The sequence below is a fragment of the Pimephales promelas genome, chromosome 3 (genome assembly GCF_988280905.1).
Source record: "Pimephales promelas chromosome 3, fPimPro1.hap1.1, whole genome shotgun sequence".
NCBI classification, from domain to species: domain Eukaryota; kingdom Metazoa; phylum Chordata; class Actinopteri; order Cypriniformes; family Leuciscidae; genus Pimephales; species Pimephales promelas.
In genome coordinates, this window is record NC_142771.1 from 24766507 (window position 1) to 24788432 (window position 21926).

The following is a 21926-nucleotide window of genomic DNA, read 5'->3' on the forward strand; positions in this document are numbered from 1 at the left end:
GACTGCTTTGGAATTTTTTATTTAATTAATTCATTTTCATATTTTTGTTCCTGACATATGAGCTAGTATTTTGCATTGTACACTGGTAGGACTGAGATGGGGAAAATATATTGAAAAAATAAGTAGTTGAGCCAAACAACCTGCTCTAATAATTAAGACTGAAAGGTCCAGTGCTGACTAATTCTGTAAATGAAAACATTTCTCTGAGGATTTAAGTAATGACATTATGTTTTTATTCAGCACATAGAGTGCTAGATCCAGCCTCAGCGCTTCTCTTCAAGGTAAACATTCTACTCCTGCTCGAGCGCAAGAAAAAAAAAAGGATCCGTGGAACTGCATTTCCTGTTGTTACCATGGTAACATAACCATGGCAACACCAGCAGCATTTTCCAGGAGTGTTTATCTGTCTTTGGTGTGATGCCTCTCTCTCTCTCTCTCTCTCTCTCTCTTTCTCTCTCTCTCTGTCTCTTTCTTTCTTCTTTGCCTAATAGCTTCCTATTTCACTCTTTCTAGCGCATATCGTGACTAGCTAGAGTTATTACATAGAAATGATATTCTCTGCTATTTTGTGCGCATTAAAATGTAAAAAATGTTGAATCTTCCTTATTCTTCTCTTTACACATAATACAGTTTTATTTTTTCCTTCTCAAAATCATTTTCTTTTACGTCCTTTGATTACAACGACATATTAAATTAACAAATAACTTATTTATAACTTAGTTATTAAATTTATAGTTGCATTATTATTTTATCCCTGTATCAGTAATTAGTGTAAAATATCTTGCTCCTGTCTCTCAATAATCATCAGCTCCGTTATTGTTCTGTCTCACTCTCATCTTCCTCTTCCTCCTCGTCCACGGCGCAGTGACTCATCTGACCACACAGCGGCGCCAGTTTGCCGTCCGTGGTCACTCCCACTGGCTGAATGATCCTGTCCCTGTACGGGTGTGGTAGAGGACACAAATGATGATGATGATGATGATGATGATGATGGGGTAAAAAAACAACAACAACTGTGCACTATAAGGGCCAATCCCAATTCTACCCCTTACCCCTTCACTTTCCCCTTCCCCTCCGTTTTGCGCGTCCACGTGAAGGGGTAGGGCTGTCCCAATTCTCTTTTGGTTGGAGGGGGAGGGCTAGGGGGAAGGGCCAGATAGCCCTTCAAACGAAGATTTTTCGGGAGCACACTTCAAACGAAGGGGTATGAGAAGTGTCACTGCTAACCCAGGCTGGCTGCCCAAGCGACAAAGGAGACCCATAAATTTAAGTATTTGTGGCTTTAATAAGTATTATAACGACAAATAATGATTTGCTTTATGTTACATTCAATATTGTGTTCATATTTACGGTCAGTTTCTTCACAGAAACGTTTGTAAAAAAATCGCTAAAATTACTGTAGTTTGCTAGTGATAGTCCCGCAACATATTTTCGTCGTCTCCGTTGTTTCCTGCGAACTTCACAAGATGCAAGAAAATAGCTGTAACCCACGCGACTGAGATAACTGCAGCTGTCGACGGGATCTTGGAAGTTGTGATAAACATCGGCGCATATCCTGTGACGTAGGCGCTAGCGACGACTTATAATGACGTTTAACGGAGGCGTAGTGGTGTCCCATTTCTTAGGGGAATATTTTCACCCCTACGCATTGCCACTCTGTTTCAAGGGTCAAGGGGAAGGCGAAGGGGTAGGGCTAGGGGAAAGGGAAGGGGTAAGGGGTAGAATTGGGATTGGCCCTAAGAGGGCTATGTAATTTAATCGGACTACCTATCCACTACACAGTTTTGAAAAGAAATTGAGAGATGATTTATATGAAGGAATGATTCATACCGTGACAGCCTGTTGAATATATTTATGAGATTGAGCGCCTCTGCCTCTTTCTCTTCTTCAGTCATCCCTTCCATTGGATCAGGCTGTTCCTCCTCCACCCGTCCCGTCACAGGGTTAATCCTGGCCTTGGCCTGTCTGTACTCCTCTGTGTCTGAGTCAGAGTCACTGGAGTACTGCTGTTGAGGAGAAGGGCCATGGCCTTTCAAAAGACCCCGCTCTGCCAGCAGCCCTGCTGCATTACCGTAACCAGTGTACTTCACAAACCTGCTCACTGAGAGAGAAAGAGATCATGAATATCACATTGTTTATATGTCACAGAAAGGTGTGCAGTTGGGTGAATTCCAAAGGTGCTTTTGCACCCTTGAAGGGCACTTCAGGAAGGGGACTCCAACGAAAATTAACAACTGAATCCCTTCACGAAGGGTCGTTTCATGTGGACGTTGAAGGGAAGATGCCATGGTCACTTACTTATTAAATTATTTAATAATTTATGGTCATGTTCTGCCTTTCGGAGTGAGTAGGCATAGGGATGCTAACTTCTGATTTGAATTTGCCCAATAATTTTGTAAGCCAAAACATTGGAGTTTTTAATTTTATTCTGGTTCCATCGTCCCAAAGTCAATGAGTTTTTGGTTAAATGCCTGAAATAAGGCCTGTGGCAAGCTTTGTGAAGATTATGATAATGAACAAAAAGTGTAAGAATCAACTTTTGTTTTGTCAAAGTACTGATTTACAAGGCCTGGTATTAAGATGCGTTTTTGTTGATCAGATCACAAGTGGATGAGGGAGACACATTCCTGTTTACACATGTGTTTTAATCCGTCTCTTTTGACCACTTTCAAACACTTCAGTCTTGATTTCTTCGAGGAGAAGGTCTATGTAAATGTACGTTTTTTTTTTTTCCAGATCTTTTGATCTAATGGATTAAATACTTGCACAATTTACATATAAATACCACTGAAGAAAACAGAAAAAACAAGACCGCACCAAATGCTGAGAATACATGTTAGAAATCAGGAATGTGAGAACATTGTTTTTGGTATGTTTTCGTCTTCAAACCAAACTTGGGTCTTCAGCCAACAAAGTTTAAATTCCGTCTTTCTAGCGCGCTCGCCATAATGTTTATTATATTATACATATTATATATCAGTAGGCAGAGAGTATGTATGTGGTCTTTTGTGGCTGTTTAAACACATTCGACCACATGAGCGTCTGTCTACACTACAAAAGTATTTAAATGAGACCGGATGGAATGGAAGTGGTGGAAAGTGGACAATCTCAAACCGTTTAGACCCGTTTAGACCTGTATTTAGTGTCGTCCACTTATGATCTGATTGACCAAAACACATCTTAATAGGTGTATACAGGGCCCAAAAGCCAACAGGAAAAAAAATCCAATAGCTTTTTCTTCAGGGAACCAGGCATGTCCTGGTTTGCCGGGTTACCCCTAAACCCTACCCATAAGTTCCTTAATTAGAGGAATATTATAGGTGAATAACACTGATGTACAAGCACCTAATGCTGGTTGCAAGCCTAAACTTGATATAAAGTGTAAACTTGTCCGTCGAATCTGATTGGTTGATTGGATTGTTGATCCAGGAACATGTTACACTTAGTGAAATCAGGTTCTGCAGGGAAAACACGGCGATGCTAACCTCTGTTAGCCTAAAATATGTCATCACCGCAGTGCTCGATATAATAGCATGTTCATACCATGATGCATGAATATGATATTCAGTATGGTATATATCAAGTAGATATGTCAATGCACTTTACATGGTTCAGAAGATGCATTTATGTACCATTTTCTTTACAGAGCACAAAAAGAAGCTCAGCTGCACATTGTTTGATATCAGTGTCGACATGGGTCATTAGTCGCACTAGTCTGCTTCTCAGTGTGTTCCCCTGTTCAGGCCTCAGCTCAACGTCTCTCAGGGGAGGCAGGATCTGCACAAAAATAGCACAGGATCAGGCTACTGGTACATAGCCATGAGAATAAGAAGTACATGTTGTGTCAACCTTAATGTACCATGTTTATAAAAGTTATCTAGGCTAAATGGAATAACACTGAAAATGTTTTTAAAAAGAATTTGGAGGTAAGTTTTGTACCTGCTGTCTGAGATAGTGCCTAGTTTCCCTGTGTGCTTTGCTGCTCTCCATCAACAGGTTTAAGACTGGAGTCAACTTTTCCTTCGGCTTATGGCCCTGTATAATTCACATTTGAAGATGTAACAATTATCAAAAAATAAATTGCACAAATGTAAAATGTTTTATCTCCAAATAAACATCTGTATAAGTTACATAAGAAAAAGTCATTGGTTTGCAATGACATGAGAGTGAGTAAATAATGGCATTATTTGAATTTTTGGATGAGCTCTCCCTTTGACATTGATATTTGGTATCTTTTGGAAACTGAACCCCAGTCTATGCATTCACTGGAAACCCCTAACCTTGGCATTTCAAGTGCCATGTTTTTCTTCTACAGGAAACCTATACAGTTCAGAGTGCTCTTTCTCACTCTGTCCAGTCTCTTCTCCATAAAGAGCAGCAAAGAGTGGACACAGTCCATGTTGACTCCGCTGGACTCCTTTGAACCTTCGGATAGGCGAACGGATAGCAGAACATCCAGGCATTGCAGAGGGAGTGCTGAGAGGACATTTACAGTGTGTCTGTGGACATTCAGCACAAAAGACTTATAGAGATATAATGGATGAAACCTCTCAAGACTTCATCACACTGGTTTGATTCTCACTCTCACCCTTGCAGCTCATCTTTTCTTTCCTCTCCCTCACAGTTCACGAGCAGACAGTGACGCAGGACTGCAGTTAGGTGACGATACAAAGCTGCAGTCTCCTGTGGCAACAAAAAGAAGAACCAAAAATGTTGAAAACAAATTCCTTAATAGATGGGCCATCCTGTTATGGTGTACATTTTCATGCCCTCATCATATGTGTCTTATTAGGTTGGAGAAAAAAACTAAACTTTCAATCTTTTAAGATGAAAATCATAGTTCATATTAGTTATGTTGATTTGTTTTCTTCTTTTATGTAGTTAAAGCAACTTACTAATCAATGCCACATTAAGTCATTCCCTCATTTTAGTTAATCCATGGTCACAATATCTTATTTTTTATCCTGTCTTCTTTTATTTACCTCGTCCACTTCCTGTCTGTGCACATTATAGGTAATGTTGAATAGGATCTTCAGAATCTCAAGGGCACGTTGTGAAACCTCCTCACACACCGGGGGTGCTGTCAGGTCAGTCAGCACCTCATGCGTTTCACCCCAGCACACTTCTAAACACTGTTCCAGAGCTGCAGTCAGCATGGACACACCGCGCTCCTGACAGGAAGAGAAGGCACAGAATGAGCTAATGAAATACCCACAGATTTGAAACCTAAATTTTAAAGGCAGTTTGTGTTCTCGAAACACTTTCTTTTATGTGGTCTGTGACTCTGCAGGGGCTCCAATAAGTCTTATAACTTATCTCAGTTGGTTTGGAGCATTTCTCAGATCACAACTGAAATCCTTAAAACTATTTGTTCAACCTCCACATCATCTTGTCACTTGTGCACACCATAAAATCAATTTCTCATACTTTTATACAACTTTGGTACATTAATGCAATTGATTATGTTCAATTGTCTGCTGTTTCCAATATTGTCAACTGTTTATGTCACGTTGATCAAAATATAGGCCTATATTATACTATTTCCCTGTAGATTTGTCGTACTCTTCAAAACATCTTAGGCATTAGTTCCTTACAAAAGTCATTAAATTCAAAATGGTTGACATGTCGTAAACTGTCAACCATGTTTTCCATACATTTCTATTAGACTTTATTTTGTAAATACAGATGAATTTTGAATTTCACTAATGAAGGAAATAATTCATTGGCAATTTGTTCAAAAGAATGAAATTGCTTTTATGATGTGCAAAGTGAGCCACTATGATGTGGAAGTTAGTAATGCAAATTTCAGTAAAGATCTAATAAACGTAAGCAACTGTGATAAAAAAGTAAGGATTCAGGAATTTTATACAAAATTTTACATTGAGTCCCTGCTCCTCTCCACCAAGGGGCCATTGGCCTGAAAAAGTTTAAAGACTCCTGCTTCATGGGCACATATATCTATCACCAATAATATCCATTCCATATTCCATATACTGTACGTATCACTGAGTGTTACCTGGCGGAGCTCTATCCTAAGTTCAGGCCGTAAAGCAGTCAAGAGAAAGAGAAACCGCAGTTCATAAAATTGACCAATTGGAGGGGATGAGGAATGTATACCCTCCTTAAGTTTCTCTGTTAGGCCAGGGAGCAACCTGATGAAGAAAACAAAGCACAAAAGAATGAATCAGAAAGTGCAATTTTGCTAACAATATTAAAATTATTTGATGTTATTGTAATTGACAAAAATAATTAACATCTTATATTTTAAGCTATACTTCAGGGTGCTGGCTCTCTCTTGTGCTTTCGGGCTGTTGTAGATGACATTGCACAGAGCCTTTATTGCTTCTTTCCTCCAGATCTCTCCATCATCATGGCCCTCTTCATCCTTTTCACCTCTGGCATCCCTCTTTCCTCTCATCAATACCCCACAGGCCCCATCTTTCCTTACGCTTTCTTCATGGTGGTCGTTTTGTGCTTCAGTATTACAGTTCGGTGTTAAATTCACAGGATTGAATTGCAAACATCCTTCACTGACCGAAGACTCAGCACAGGCTGCGGAGGCGAACACTGAATCATCTGTCTCACTGTAACATGTTGGTCTTTGGGTATTGCTGTCATCATTTTCTGGGCGTGTCTCGGTCTCATTCTCAGGAGTGATGTCACTGTGGGTGGAGCCCCACTGAGCAGCCTCTTCTTCAGGCCAGGTAGGCAGGGTGGAGATTCCCCCGAGTCGAGCGAGAGTTAGAATGGCATAGTCTGTGATCAAGGGGGCCAAGGCCTTTCGGTCCCGTGAGATGATTCGCAGAGTTCGCAAACACACCCTCAAAACGCCCGGCTGCAGCCGCATTCGAATAAACAAGATCAGAGCTGCAGCAAGCCTCTGGGGGAGACCGAAAAGAGAATGGTTGAAAGGTTTCACAGACAGGGCTTAAACCTAGTCCCTGACTAAAATGGACGTTTGAGCTGTTTTAAATGAAAGCAATTTGAACTTAAATATGTCAGTGCCATTGTTTGCTCTCAAGATACACATCTGTAATGTTTTGTTTTTTTAAGGCATTTTTGTAAACGCTACCCAAATGTCCTAATTAAACCAAGGCCAAAACTTCAAACATAATTAAGTAAACCTGAAGTTCTGCTAAAAATATGTTTAGTAAAACTGTAAATCAATAATGATCATTTTAATGACTTTGTGACCATAAAATTTTGTCTATTACGAAGTCGTTCCGTTTTTGATTAAGCACCTCCTTGCGAAAATATGAAATGTGCTGTGATTGGTTAGCCGTTTTCGGGGAAATGTGACACCCCTTCATAACCAAGATTTCTACTAAGATTAATGATGGAGTCAATTTCATAGTTATGACTTCATAACATCCGGAAAAAGTGTGTTGTAGTCAGACTCCAAACAAGGTGTTTGTTGTAGTTCTTGATATAGGAATTCTGTTACAAATTCAAGTTGGATGGTTTATAAATTGATAGATAGAACAATAAATAGATTTTTTTTCTATTACAATTTAATAAATTACACAACTTCCTGTGAGATGTGACCATCTCTGAAAATTAACTTGAAGAAAATGGGGTGTGTCTCAATCAGTTCCCTATAGTTCAGCAGTCAGGGCAGTGATCAGGGAGACGGCCTTTTAAAGGCATCGATGCTCACTATCTTCCCTTATCCCTATCATGTTGATACTGATTCATGACCTGTAGGAAGCTATAGGAGCTGATTGATACGCACCCATAGATGCGATTCTGGGTTGTTAATTTTTTGGTCATATTGTTTGAAAGAAGTTGTGTTTGACTCACCCTCCGCAGAATAAGATCTGGATCCTCATTCTCATCAAAGTCCAAATCGGAGTCCGAGTCTGGAACATACTCTCTCACTTTATTCATACGGAACTAAGTAGAGAAGAACAAATACAGGGGTTGGACAATGAAACTGAAACACTGGCCAATGTTGGAGGTTTCACATCTATATGCATGGCGGCCAATCTTCAGAGTGAAGCACGGGTGGATCAGTGATGGTTTGAGCTCCAATATCATGACAATCCTGATTGTATTTGATGGACACGACACTGCCGAGGACTACCAAACCCTTCTGGAGGATCATGAGCACCTGATGCTCAAACCGTGTATCAGCATGATCATGCACCAACACACACAGCAAGACTTGTGACAGAAGGGTTTGATGAAGATGAAAGTGACGTTGAACATTTTCCATGGTCTGACAATCACCAGATCTGAATATTATTGAGGTGTTTTGGAGGAGCGAGTCCACCAGCATCATATAGTGACCTGGACACTGTTCTGGAAGAGGAACGGCTCATAATCCCTCTGGTCACTGTGAAGGACTTCTATATGTCAATTGGTGCTGTATTTGGATGCAAAATGAGGCCCTCACCATTCTAACAAATTATTGTGTAGTAAAACCAGGTGTTTCAGTTTTTTTGTCCAACCCCTGTACAAGTACATACAAGAGAAAGTGTAGAAACAGAAAAAAACAAGCTTTTGCAAGAACTGAGAGGTGACAGGGGAAGAATAAAGACTGCCCTTCAAGATCAAGATTCAGATTTTAAACACTGGCCTGCTTCTTAAGATATCAACAGAAGTTCATTGAAGACTAATAAAAGCTTCAGTTAGAATCCATGAACACAGAGGAGAGATTATAAAAGCTTTGTGTTGTGAGCAGAAACTTGATGAACGGAGGTAAATGGCTTTTGTGAGTGTATGAGTACTAATAAATTATCCTTATCTATCAATAATTGGTCCTCAGATAACAACAAAATAATGGTCTCTAACGAGTGAACAGGCCCTTCCGACACCGACGTTCTGGGAGCCGGCATGTACAGGTGCCCCAGGGTGAGACGGCGAGTATATTAGTTTCAGATTATCTGCCTCTCATTTTTCTTCCCCACAGACATCTCACTTCCTTTTACAGCAAATACTTTTTCTTTTTTTTTTATGTCATGTGAAAGATTTACCTCATCCAGCTCTCTTTGCTGCATTGATGGGCAAAAAAGTGAAAAATCATGATTAAAAAAACACATTTGTGAGTAGCCTATATGCCCTGAAAGAAAGAGATGAGGGTTAAGTGAGGGATAAAGATAAGTGAAGGTGGACGAGTGAGATTTACATTATTAGCTGATGTGTTAATCCAATCCATGTGTGTCCTCAGATTGAGGACAAATGGATAAACAAGGAAAGTCTTTAGAATTTACCTTTCTTCTCTCCCTTTCTTCCACATCAAAAAAGAAACATTGCGAGTACTGTGAAAAACAGATGGAAAAGATGAAATATAAGAGAGACAATGGGATTTAAAGGCTCTGCAAATGCTAGACACATTAAAACTTCTCTACATCACAGAAATTGTAAAATGACTGGATAAGTAATGAGAAACACCCTTCAGGTTTACCCCAGTTCTGTTGTCATGGAAACTGCTAATATCTGAGTGTTGTAGAAGTAGTAGAAGATTCTAACACTGTTTTTTTTTTCTGCCAGCACAGCAGCGATCATATTGAGCACAGAATTAATCTTATTAAATTTAATTACATTTCTGCATTTCAGCAAATTGTATTTACCTGAGAGTTGTAATCATCCAGATGGATTTGAACATTGTCCTGGTCACCTTGTTTGATAAATTGAATAATCTTCTCCACGTCTAGAGGCATTCTTAATAATAATCAACCAACGTACGACATGTAAAGATAATTTACATCAGGAATATATCTAAAGCAGTACTGAGACAATCTTATAATGTTTAGAGATGCATTCATATTCCTGCACTTACCCTCTGTGGTTTTAAAAATGTGTGATGGACCTGGTTTCCCTGCAAACAATTCGTTTTAGTGTTTGTATGTGCTTGTCTTCATGGGTTCCTATCTGTAATCTGACAGGCCTCAGATTTAGCTTTGAGTTTTCCTAAACTAATCCCACCCATCCTCTCTCACTCATTCACAACATGCTCATAAATCTATTTCTGCCTCCATGATTGTGCATTTGGCCCTGTCTTTTGACGAAGGTTTGCTGCTTTGTATTTATTTTCTTTGTTAATAATACAATTTATTGCAATATAGTTATTCTCAGAAAAGCAGCGCTAATTAGTGAGAAAGCCAATAGGGCCAGACAATAGGGAGAAGAAAAGGCTTGAGCAGCTATGCTGGCATTCAGACAACAGTGAGAAAAAGACAGGGTTGGAGAGAGAGAAAAAGAGAGAGGGGAATAAAAGCAGTACAGGTTTATATAAAGCTTAATTGGGGTAATTAAACAAAGTGGGTGTCAGAAAGAGAAAGGCTGGTATGACTGGAGTAAGCTGATGGGGTAATTATTTGTACTGATTGAAGGTGATTCATTGAGGCTAGTTGTGCAAATACATCTCACTGATGGACCCTCATATAAAAAGGTGAAAGACGGGACAAAAACGGAGAGAGAAAATAACATCAGTAGCTACTGCGGGCTGGGGAAAGACATTCATTCTTGACAAGACACAACCAACATGGCCATACAGAAAGAGTTTTATTTTTATTTAGTTTCGTAATCTGTTAAGTTTCCTCAGAAGGAGAATGCACAGATCTGGATGGCTCCTGTTGTCGTTGTGTGCCGGCTCTCTGGTGACACACACTGGTGGGCTCGGGAATCGCAAGCTGTGCGGGATTCAGCTCGTGGAAGCGCTGCTGGTTGTCTCTTGCTTCTACCAACCTGGCAGGCGTGTCCTAGAATCTATCTCAAAGTTCCATGAAAGTTCTGGATTTTTTTTTTTTTTTTTAATTTTGGGGTGACTGCAGTTGTGTTAAGGGACTATAATTAGGCTAAGAAAACCAGCAAATGTTTTTTTTTTTTAATTATTCGGTGACGGTGGAAAGTTTTAGTGCACATTGACTTTCATTGAATGAAAACACTGATAACTTTCTCAAAATAGCTTTATGTTCCACAGAAGAAAAAAGTCAAATAGGGTTGGAATGTATATTTTTGGGTTAGGAATCCCTTTAAGTCTCAAACAGCTTACAGTGATGATTTAGGCTATTAAATAATTAGAATACCCTCGTAAAAAAATGCAGCCTTTCAGGTGTAAGATTTTTGTGACATTAGAAGTATGAATCCCTTATAGCCATAATAGCCATAATTGTAGCGATACTTATTGGAAATTCATTCAGGTGTTGTGTAGAGCATATAAAGCTATTTGATTAATTTAGTTTTAATTTTCTTATAATTTAATACTAGGCATGCTGCTATGCGTTTTAGAATTGTACTTCTATGTTCTCGATTAGAATATATCGCTTTCATCACAGAGACATTCGCCTTCGATATGCGTCATCGCCACAGACAGAGGCTGTTGAGGAAAAACAGCATTTCCCATAAGCCCATGCCGGCAGTTGCACAGAAGGGGAAGCAAAATGGCGGAATCGGATGGGATGGGCCTCTTATTGTGTTTCTAAAAGAAAAATGTTTCGTGCATCTACATGTCGTTTCAAAGTTAACAACAACACCGTGGGTGGTTTCAGGGTGTTTTTAGCTTTGGGATTCACCAGCCGGCTCATCTGTGCGCTCTGAAGGTAAACGGCTCTTATAGCTTGTCTAACTTAGCCATCCCGCTAACCCCTGTAGACGACAAATTGTAGGCAATAAATTATTGCAGCTAATATGAGAAGGTTGCTTAAAATAAAGACTTGATAAGAAAATCAGCTAGTAATACTAAATGTATCCAACATGAGTATTGACGGTTTTCTCATGACAGTTAACAAGTGAGGACATAGGTATCGTTAGGCAAGCACTGCAGTGGAGCACACGTACTAAAGATAGCATCGGCTGTAGCATCGTCTGAAATCAGTTTCATCCACTGTACACGATCAGTGCTGTCACTGGGTCAAGAACTGAAGCCGCAGTGTTGAGTGTCAAAACAGCTCATGCTTTCTGATCAGTGTACTCGAGTGATACTCAAGTTCCCATGAGATGGTCTTCGAGTTAAAGACGGATTAATTGCAGTTTTAACACATCCCTCAGGTATGATTGCTCAGAGCTGAGGTTTCAGATCTAGGTTATTCATAACAATAGTGTTGTGTGATGTGTGTTGTCTGCTATGTGTAGATGGAAACAGATGGACAGGCTGAAAAGGACGATGTAGAAGTGCCAGGCAAGGTAAGTGTCACAAAAAGCGATAATGAAACTGTTCTTGTTGGTGCAGGTGCAGGTCATCGTGATCATATACTGTAGACGATGAGATGAACATTTAGTGTGCACAGCTCTCTCTCTGCTGAATACACTGAATGTCTTCAGTCTCATGTACTTGTAAACACAGACTGAACAAGGTCCCAAAGAAGAGGAGGAAGTTGAGTCTAAAGCAGACAGAAGGACAGTTGGCTTAAGATGTTTCCAGGGAAACAGAGAAACCTCGGAGGATGAGCCTAGTGAACTGGTAAAGTTAAATAATTTACGCTATTTGCATAATTGTAAGTTATTAGGTTCTGTCTTGTTACATGCATTGTCTGTCTGTAATTTACCAAGTTTGAAACCTGAGTTGACCCTTTAAACATTCAATTTGTGTTCCAATCTTGTAGGGGGCTGCTGTTGTTTGTTCCTCTGAGCCTGTATTTCTTGTGCCTCAGATCAGCTCACAACCTCAGTACTGGTAAGTGCTTAATTTCAGCACACAAAATTCAAAATTGAGCTTGATAGTTGCTATTTATGTCCTATCCAATTATATGACTTTGTTTGCTACTTAAATGATTGTTGTTGTTTTCTTGTTTTTTTGTTTTTAAATAAAATTAGAGGTATGTGAGTGTTTTGTCAGTGATGTGTTGATTTTTATAAAGGATTGTTTTATTGGGTCAATCCGTGTCAAATCAACCACATTTTGTAAACTCTCTGCTGAAATTTTTTATTTTGTTCATATTTTTTCTGTAGAAAAACAAACATAAATAGTGATGAAAGGCAAAATGTTAAACATTGTGGATGTACATTTACTGAGTAATGCACTATTTTGTGGAGGGTAGTCAAAATGACACATGAGATTTGGAGGCAAATTACAGGGGGGTAAAATGACTTTTAAAAACGACGGCAGGATCGGTTGACTTTAGCCATTTTTGTTTCATTACATGCCAATGGTGACAGTTAAAATATGGCGAAATGCACTTCTTCTGTTGTTGTTTTTTGCCTCAAATTTTGTTTGCCTGTTAACTATTAAAGATAACTTAATATTCTTTTAGATTTTGGTTCTTAAAGTCCCTGTAATGGCAATTTTTGGGCTGGGCTAAAACAGGGTTCGATGATGCTCTGGAGCCCTTGATCTTCTGAACACGCCCCTACTTGATGACGCACTAAGGCTGGCCCCTCCCCTAACAATAGAGCACATTCGCAGATCATGTTAAATTACTTTATTTAAGTAGACTCAAACATGCTTAAATATGGTTATTGTAATTTTCTAAGCTTCCATTCAGTCTATTGACTGATTGTTTTGTGGTCCCATTCAGTTTCAGTCTTTCTTGCACATTTGTAGATTTAACATCATTTGTTGTTCGGATATTCCTCTTTAAAAGAAAAAAGTATCAGCTGTATGCAACATATTTTACTAATACTAATACTAAGTCAACAGATTTTACTAATAGACCTATCAATCTTTGTGTAAAAGTAAAATAATGACATCTTTCTAAAGTCATTTTTACACCCCTCTAATTAGTTTCAATCTCAGGTGAAAATTGTAATTTTTACCCCCCTCTACAAAATAGTGGATTACTCAATAAATATACTGTATGTCTGTGACATTTGACTTTCATCACTATTAATGTTTGTCTTTCTACAGAAAAAAATATTCACAAAATAAAACATTTGAGCCGGGAACCTCTGATTGAGTTGACACGGAATGACCTTGTATTTGCTGGGTGCTGGCCTATTAAGGCAAAACGCAGTACACATTTTGTCAAAACATTTAGTTGTCTGTGGTGAGATAGATTAAGAGAAGTTATATCTCCATGTCAAATGAAATAAGATAATTCAAATTTAGTCAAAAAATTGCCATTAAATCTCTTCAATTGCTCCATTGTATTTCATTGTTTAATGGTTGGTGCATATTGCCATTGTATTGGAGAGTTATCAGATCAGTGCCACCATTTTCACCAAAACAGGTTATTTAACCATCCAAATGATTTCTAAATGGTTGTATTAAGTAGAAATTGTTGCCAAGTTTCCCTTTAAAGATGTAATTCAAAAACAAAAAGAAAATTATAATATAATAGTTTTGTTTTCTTCTCCTTTAGTGACTTTGATGTGGAGCTAACAGCAGAGGTGAACATAGAGGATGGCGCATCTCTTGCTTTGTTGACATCTGTTACCCCAAACCTTGGTTACCAGAAACCAGGTAGGTTCAAGTCTGTACTCTGTTTATGATCATGTAAATAGTAATATGTGATCAAAGTTACTAATTTCTTTTTTATTCTGTCTTCTATAGGATCTTTCTTGAAAGAACATTTTCTCTTTCCAGCATCTTTAAGGAAAAAGAGAGTCTCTATAGACAGTTATTTGCCTTCAGGCTCTCTTCCTGGATTCTGCTCAAGTGTAATTCAAGCCTCAGGACAGATGCAACTGCCCTGTTCCCACAAAAACTCTGAGAGGGTCATAGAGATGGCCAAAAGCCCTTTGCCCTCATCACCATCCAACTCACCATCATCTCCTTCTTCTGCTCCTTCTTCCCCTTCCTCCTCCCCCTCTTCGTCATCTCCTGGTGGAATGAGTACAAACTACCGTGAGGATGAAGACCGAGGCCATGCTGGAGATAGCAGAGCCAGCAAAGGAACTGGAGACTTTGTGTCATCCACTTCATCCTCTTTGATGCCATCATCAATGGCTATGCCACCTTCTTCTTCTAATCCTTCACTCCATGCATCTTCATCATTCACACATCCATACAATGATGGACAAAGGGAGAGTTTAGAAAATGACATATATGATCCATTTCACCCAACAGAGGGTGAGGGGGAGAGAGACCGGGTGTCCACTGATGGTGATGAGGAGGAAGTTGATAAATATGACCCCTTTGAACCGACAGGTTCTCCAGCCTCTGAAACAGAGGAGGAGAAAAGATGTGTAGACGAGGGGAATGAGGGAGTAAGCAGCATTAATAGCGAAGGGAATGTGTCAAAAGCTGAAAGAGCATTAGAAATGGAAGCGCCTGCTGGCACAGAGGGGGGGCCTCCAGATTCAACAGAAGTTGATGCTCTATCTTCGATGTTCAATAATGTACCTTTAGAACTTAACAGCAAGAGATCCATCAAAGACAGAATGAGGGAACATGGAAAAAATCAAAGAGAACGGGGTACAGAATCTGAGCACTCTGAGATAGAAGAAGGAGAGATAGTGGGGGCCAGTGAAAGAGGAAGAGAACGAGTGATTGAGAGAAGAAGAGAGGTGTTACTTCCATCCTCAAGCAGTCCCTCTTACCTTCAAGGGGGTGTCCCAAAACCAGAGAGGATCTTACGGGTCTTAGAAGGTGATGGGTTTGTGTCTGTCCGTGCTGATGAAGAATGGGAGAGAGAACCAGTGGCTTCTGTGGGTGTTGGGGATCTAAGACGAAAACTGACGAGTAGGCGAAAAGAAAGATTCAGATCATGTCCTTCTTCTGCATCCATATCACCTCCGCCTGCCCCTGTTTTGCCTTTGCCCTCTCCTTCCTTTCCCAATTCTCCACCTCTATCCACTGATAAAAGGAGGAGTCGCAAATCCTCCAAGAGTTCAAAGGACAGGGATAGACGCAAGCGGAAAGAGGGAAGAGGGGAAAAGGAAAAGAGGAAAAAAAGGAAAGAGGGAAAGGAGGCAGGTGAAGGGAAAGGAGAAAGCAAAGAGATGGACCATGACAAAAGAAGTGAAAAAGAGAACAAAGGCAAGGATAGGGAGAGAGGTAGAAGTAGCCGAAGCGGAAGTCGCAAGAGGAAAAAGAGACGCAGGAGCACTCCAGAACATTCTTCCCGCTCGCACTCCCAGAACGCCTCCCGACAATCACACAGTCGCAGATCTTGGTCCAGCCCCTCGGTGGATCGCCACAAAGATAGAGACCGAGAAAAAGAAAGAGAGAGGGAGCGAGAAAGGAACCATGAAAGAGACAGGGAAAGGGACCGGTGGCGAGACGTCAGGGATAGAGAGCGTGACAGAGACTCCAGAAGAAGAGATGGACGAAGGAGAGATAGGGATGAGGATAACAGGAGGTCAAGCAGCAGAGAGAGAGGCGGTACAAAGAGGGACAGAGAGAAAGAAATTATTGGAGATCGAGATCGAGACAGTGATAGAAGAAGAGATAGCAGGCCTGTTGTACCCCCATCAATTCAGGATCTCAATGGCTCTGATCTTTTCGCAATCAAACGCACCATCACTGTTACCACCACTACAACGACCACCACAGTCCCAAGTTCACCGATCTCTAGCCAACGGCGCTCCCACAGCCGATCTGAGAGCTCTGACAAACATCATAAGAGGAAAAAGAAACGAAGGAGGCGATCAGATGATGAGGAGAGAAAGGACGAGGAGCACAGGAGCCGGTCCCGACCCACCTCCCTAACACCGCCTCGTTATCATGGATATGAATCGGACCGGATCTCTGACCGTCCTGAGGTAGACATGCTCTCTTTGGATGGGGAAGCACTGGATTCAGACTACCCTTCACTAGAGGACTCTCCACTACTTCCTCCTCCTCCTGAGCCCCCCCTACCCAGTTCCAAAATTAAATCGGGAGCACCCAAAGCAAGCCGACATCATTTGAAGAAGAAATCCAGACCTGGCAAGACCGTTGGTCAGTCTGAATCCACCTCCTCTTCTTCTCATAGACTAAAAGCCAAAAGTAAAAACCTTTTGTCATCCCTCTCTCCACCTCTCTCTGCATCCTCAGGTAACACCACCTCCCTTCAGCCCACAGCATTCTCATCTACTACTAAACGAGGACGGAAAACCAGTAAGGAAAAAGTAGGAAAGAAGGATGCCGGGCGTTCTGGCAGAGCCAAAAAGCTCAGTGGCAGTAGCAGAAAGGGTAAGCTCCAGTCTAAAGTGTCTGTCTTGGTTCGTGAGGGTGTTAGCAGCACCACTGGAAACTCTGGGAAGTTGGGCCTCGACCTTCTTGGACCTTCTGGTGTTGTCAGTGGAGCTTCAGGGCCCTCAGTAGTTGGTGGGTCTATTGCTGTGGTGTTCCGCCGGGACAATGAGAGCCGGTCACCATTTCTTAAGCCCTGCTCAGAGACACTGGCTCTTCCAGGTAGAGGCAAAGACCCAAGCAAAACTGGGAAGCAACGCAACATCCTTGGGCCTCCGTCATCAACAAATTCGAGTGGATTGAAGTTGAAGAAAGCCAAGCCAAGCTCTGCTACATCCACATCCTCATCTGCCTCTTCCCCTACTTCTTCATTGGCAACAAAACGTAGGAGGAGGCCTGGAAAAAAGCTCAGAGAGAAAGGGCTAACTGTGGATGGAAGTGATTCTAAAGGCGCTAACAGTAATTGTAGCACAGTTGGTGGTGGTTGGGCAGGGGTATCAACTGAAATGCAGCCGTTGGTTGGGGTTGGATCCAAGCCATCTAGTCCTCCTTCAGCTCTTCCTGGTCCCACTCCCTCATCCTCTTCATCATCCTCCACTTCCTCGTCAGCAAGTATCCTTCCTCCATCCTCCTCACCACCGCACACATCCCCGTTATCTTTGCCTCCATCTCGAGATACTAGAGAGTCATCCCCGGACTCTCAAACTGTTGATAGTAGCTGCAAGACACCAGAGCCTTCATTCCTTTTGGAGGAGGGCCCTGGTCAGTCCAAAGCCTCATCTCTCACACCTTCAAAGTCCCCTGCCAGCCCTCCCAGTCTGCTATCGTCACAGATCAGGGGCGAGACCATATCCCAGTCCACTTCCAGTGTTAAACCTATGCTACCAGAAGATCCGAAGGCGTCACCACCATGCTCCACTTCGGCAGCTTCGGTGTCTGCCTCCATCTCTCATTCCAATGCTCCTCTGGCAAATGACCCTTCTTCCTCCTCCTCTTCTTCTTCTGTGTCCTCATCTTCAGTAAACAAGCCACCACCACCTCCGCCCCCACCCCCATCAGCTCCGCCTTTACCCTGGAGTCTACAGACGGGAGTGGACTGTACTGCTGGAGGTGTTTTAGCATGTGAGTGTTTAATGCATTATTTTTTAAGTAATTTCCTGTTAACATGCATTTTTAATTTTTAGTGTGATTAGAAGTCATAATTTCCTACTGTTAAATTCCTTTTCAGTGACAGCTCTCCTCTTCAAAATGGAGGAGGCCAATATAGCCAACAGAGCCAAAGCACAAGAGTTCATCCAGGCTACAAGTCAGGTGAATCTATGATGTTCTAAAAGGGCGCTCACACCACACTTTTCTTTCCATTAACTTTCTAACAAATTCAGGAGACTGGAAACACAAGGTCATGCGAATAAGTTTTTTGCATTTTAGATTTCAAGTTTCGTTTATTTATTTCTATTGCGCTTTACAACAAGTTTTGTGAAGTCTGATGTGTAAATTTGCATCATGAGAAGGCTTGTGATGAAGTTTGGACCATCAAAGGGTGACCTCATAGCTTAAATTGCATATATTGTACTGTATGTCATCATGGTCTCAACTCATGCCAAACAAACCGTTTTAAACCCCCTTATCATTACATAACCAGGCCTTGAAAATCCTTGATAAAAAGCTTTGGCAGTACCACCACTGCAATATACTTGAAAAGTACAGTATACTAAGCTTTGACAGCCTGATCAGGTATTCTGATATCTGTTTGGTTAGCAAAATCCTAAATTGATGCTGCCCCACCCCCTTTAAAAACATATCTACATCTACGCTGTGAACTAACAAACGGAGCGTTGAGGTCTTAATCAGGGGTGATTGCAATGTTCCCAAAAGAAAGTCTGCTTTCTCTCAATCAGCCTTTTCCTATAAAGCCATCAAAGAATGGAATAGGCTTCCAGACGATCTAAAGAACAATGCAGATTTTCACCGCTTTTCACTGGCAGTCAAAGACTGGCTTTTAGATCACCATTCCTGTTCACATTAAAAGCACTAGACTGGTATTCTGCCTACCCTTGTGGGCACCATTTGATGGCTTTTACATTGTATTGTGTTCTGTGTGTTATAAAGGGAAAAAATATATTTGTATTTTATATATTGTACCTTTTTAGTGAACTGCCTTTTTATATTGTATTAACCATCTTTTTATATAATCTGTATATGTTAATTGTCTTTATGTCAATTTAACTTTGTCATGTAATCTTAATTGTGTAGGACTACAGATGGAAATTAGCATAGTGTTAAATCTGGTGCAGGCATCTTTTTAATGTAACTACTCATTGTCCTGATATAAATTAAACTAAACTAAAAGCAAACTTTAAAACTTGCAGCATTGCAGTGTTGCATAAAAGTGGAGTAGATTGTACATTTTTACAGTTTGGATGTTTTTTTTTTTTGTTTTTGTTTGTTGTTTTTTTAAATGGCGTCACAGAGCGTGACATCCGTTGCAGTGTCTGAAGAAATTTCGCATGCTCAGTCTAACGGGACCTGGCCTTTATTACTATATATGTTGTTATGTTGGTTATGGTTTCCTTCTCAATGTACAATGTTCTACCAAATTCCTTAAGTCTAGTTAATTGATAGTTTCAGTCACTATTGATTTTGAGGTTCAATTAATTACCTAACTTGAACTTGATAGTGTATTAAAATTGTGTTTCTCTTTACACAGATTCTCTCTCAGGCCAATCAGAACCAGTCACAGCCACACCCTCCTTCATCATCCTCATCTATATCATCACAAGTTCCTCCACCTCCGTCACATGCTCCACCCCCAGGACCCAATCCTGCACAGTTTATTCTCCACAGCTCTGTTCCATTGGTTGGCTGTACCAAAACGCCACCTTCACACTTGCACCCTGGAGTCTCAATGGGAGGAGGCTGTGCTCAGACTCCGCCGCCTCCATTGCCAGTGGGAATAACAGGGGGCAGTGAAATGGGCTGGGACAGTGAAAGCAAAGACCCTGACAAGGTATCAATGCTTTCTGTACGTTTATATATTTCCTATAATTCGGGCTGCACAATTAATTCAAGGAAAATTGTAGTATGACTTTGTGGGATTATTTAATCTGAGAAGTAAATTAATTTTACAGTTTGAGTGAATGCAAATATAAGGTTTTGGGTATTTTGGATAAATAGAAGACTGTGGATATTGTTTGATAATTTGTCATTTTCTTGCTTCCTGTTTCAGCGATTTGATTTACTTTTGTTTTATTTTCCTTGGAAACCAGAGCAGAAATATGAGAAATTAAATTTTTGTCATTCAGCAATTGAAACTGCAGTATGGGCAGTATTATCCCATCTATAACTACCCCATAACAATTTATTTCTAAATCACTTACCTTTGCTTAGTATCTGAAGAAGCTGCACACCCAGGAGAGGGCAGTAGAGGAAGTCAAATTGGCCATCAAGCCTTACTACCAGCGCAAAGACATCAATAAAGACGATTACAAGGATATCTTAAGGAAAGCTGTGCACAAGGTAAACATAGCCTCAAGATAATAGCTTCTAATAAACATCTAGAAAGAGTGTATCGGTATGACTAAATCTGTCTTTGCCTCACAGATTTGTCACAGCCGAACAGGTGAGATCAACCCAGTTAAAGTGAATAACCTGGTCAAGCTTTATGTCCAGAGGTACAAGTATTTTAGAAAGCACGGCCGCAAGATGGACGAGGAGGAAAAAGAGGACAGGGAGTCTGCCTCAATGCATTCCTCAACATGATTGGACAGAGACTGTTTATTTCCCTTCCATGTGGTCGAACAAGTTTGCAAAATCTCCTCCCCTGCACGCGTTTCAGCCCACCATGGCTTTTGAGTGAAAGTCGTTTGTTATATTGTTCTGTTCCCCCTATGTGTTGACATCATGTAAACTCGAGTACTCCACCCTCCTTCCGTCTCTCTTTCTTGTCTTGCTATAAATATGTATGAATATAGAAATGTGGTAAGATATAAAGTATACTTAAAGCGTTCTAAAGCATACACTCGGTAGAGACAAAGATGGTGCAAAAACCCTCTTACACATAATGTTCAACCTGTACATACTTCAAGTACACTACATAGGTGTTTTTTCTTCCTCTCCCCGTTTCTGAGAAGAGTGCACATTTTAAAGTCAGCTAGCCAACACTTTTATTACTATTGAGCTTTTGAGTGTGACAGAATTGAGAAAAGAATGTTATCTTTACCCCTTCGAATGATCTTTTATTGCTATGATCGCGAGTGGTGCCTGTTTTTTTCCCCCCACTGTTTCAAAGAGCATTCTTTTGTTTAGACTTAAGACACATGACACTCATTCAAGTTTGATAGCTCTGGAATGGTGGATATGTACCATCGGTTCCATCTCTCTTAGAATAGTGAATGTGTATATGGATGGAACAGAATGATGTTTTGATAATGTTTGTTGACAACTGAAATTCAAACGTATTCTGACAACTTCACTTAGCTAGAGAATTTATTTCCCCCAGTCAAAGTTTCACATAATATAATTGAGTTGGCAAAAGACCGTTGTTGGAAGAGGTACTTACAGTGTGTAAATGAATGGTTGAGAAAAATGCATGTGTTTTGGATTTTATTTGTACTGAAGAAACTTGTAGTGATTTTGAAGGTCACATGAGCGATAAACGTGTGCCCTTACTTCCAAATGAAGGCGTCTGGCTGTTTTCTTACTCAAACAAAACATTTTAAGTCACTTCCATTTCTTTGACCTCATGAGTGGCTTGTCTGTTTCCTCCAATTTTAGGTATACTCGTATGTCTGATGAGTTTTCAAAAAACTTGCCTAATATATTACTTTATTATAACCTTACGTAGTATATGCATTATAGCCTCCATCATTATTCATTACAGACAGACAAATGTGCATGTTTAACCCTTAATCAGTGTTCAAGTATTGCATAG

General features: G+C 40.5%; 2 protein-coding genes across 5 annotated transcripts; one reads left to right on the plus strand and one right to left on the minus strand.

The window, feature by feature from the left end:
• Window positions 1-12: 12 nt before the first annotated feature.
• On the minus strand, window positions 13-10184 carry LOC120489765 (chaperone Ric-8A). 2 transcript variants are annotated; one of them, XM_039686854.2, is made up of 14 exons: window positions 9782-10184; window positions 9573-9663; window positions 9213-9260; window positions 8976-8993; window positions 7801-7893; window positions 6276-6880; window positions 6017-6152; window positions 4983-5171; window positions 4589-4683; window positions 4349-4499; window positions 3940-4035; window positions 3633-3777; window positions 1831-2101; window positions 13-937 (listed from the first exon to the last, which is right to left on the minus strand). In XM_039686854.2, the coding sequence occupies exons 2-14, from the start codon at window positions 9660-9662 to the stop codon at window positions 814-816; spliced, it is 2061 nt and encodes a 686-aa protein (XP_039542788.2). In that variant the 5' UTR covers window position 9663; window positions 9782-10184; the 3' UTR covers window positions 13-813. The 2 variants fall into 2 exon arrangements, with proteins under 2 accessions (XP_039542788.2, XP_088984696.1); XM_089128570.1 differs by lacking the exon at window positions 8976-8993.
• A 1164-nt stretch (window positions 10185-11348) lies between these two features.
• On the plus strand, window positions 11349-21671 carry scaf1 (SR-related CTD-associated factor 1). 3 transcript variants are annotated; one of them, XM_039686848.2, is made up of 11 exons: window positions 11349-11543; window positions 11726-11991; window positions 12076-12126; window positions 12287-12403; window positions 12546-12616; window positions 14241-14341; window positions 14432-18118; window positions 18225-18307; window positions 19704-20003; window positions 20384-20512; window positions 20597-21671. In XM_039686848.2, exons 3-11 carry the CDS (start codon window positions 12076-12078, stop codon window positions 20753-20755), a joined length of 4698 nt encoding a protein of 1565 aa, XP_039542782.2. In that variant the 5' UTR covers window positions 11349-11543; window positions 11726-11991; the 3' UTR covers window positions 20756-21671. The 3 variants fall into 3 exon arrangements, with proteins under 3 accessions (XP_039542782.2, XP_088984695.1, XP_039542783.2); XM_089128569.1 differs by lacking the exon at window positions 11726-11991 and having other exon boundaries at window positions 14432-16762; window positions 16859-18118; XM_039686849.2 differs by lacking the exon at window positions 11726-11991.
• Window positions 21672-21926: the final 255 nt, after the last annotated feature.

Bases quoted from the DNA above. Each gene is read 5' to 3' on its own strand.
- scaf1 (XM_039686848.2), top strand. From the start codon at position 12,076: ATGGAAACAGATGGACAGGCTGAAAAGGACGATGTAGAAGTGCCAGGC. The intron at 12,404-12,545 runs GTAAAGTTAAAT...CCAATCTTGTAG, and splicing joins AGGATGAGCCTAGTGAACTG to GGGGCTGCTGTTGTTTGTTC. The intron at 20,004-20,383 runs GTATCAATGCTT...ACCTTTGCTTAG, and splicing joins AAAGCAAAGACCCTGACAAG to TATCTGAAGAAGCTGCACAC.
- LOC120489765 (XM_039686854.2), bottom strand. From the start codon at position 9,662: ATGCCTCTAGACGTGGAGAAGATTATTCAATTTATCAAACAAGGTGAC. The intron at 6,881-7,800 runs GTGAGTCAAACA...GGTCTCCCCCAG, and splicing joins CAGATCTTATTCTGCGGAGG to AGGCTTGCTGCAGCTCTGAT. The intron at 6,153-6,275 runs GTATAGCTTAAA...TTTCTTCATCAG, and splicing joins GAGAGAGCCAGCACCCTGAA to GTTGCTCCCTGGCCTAACAG.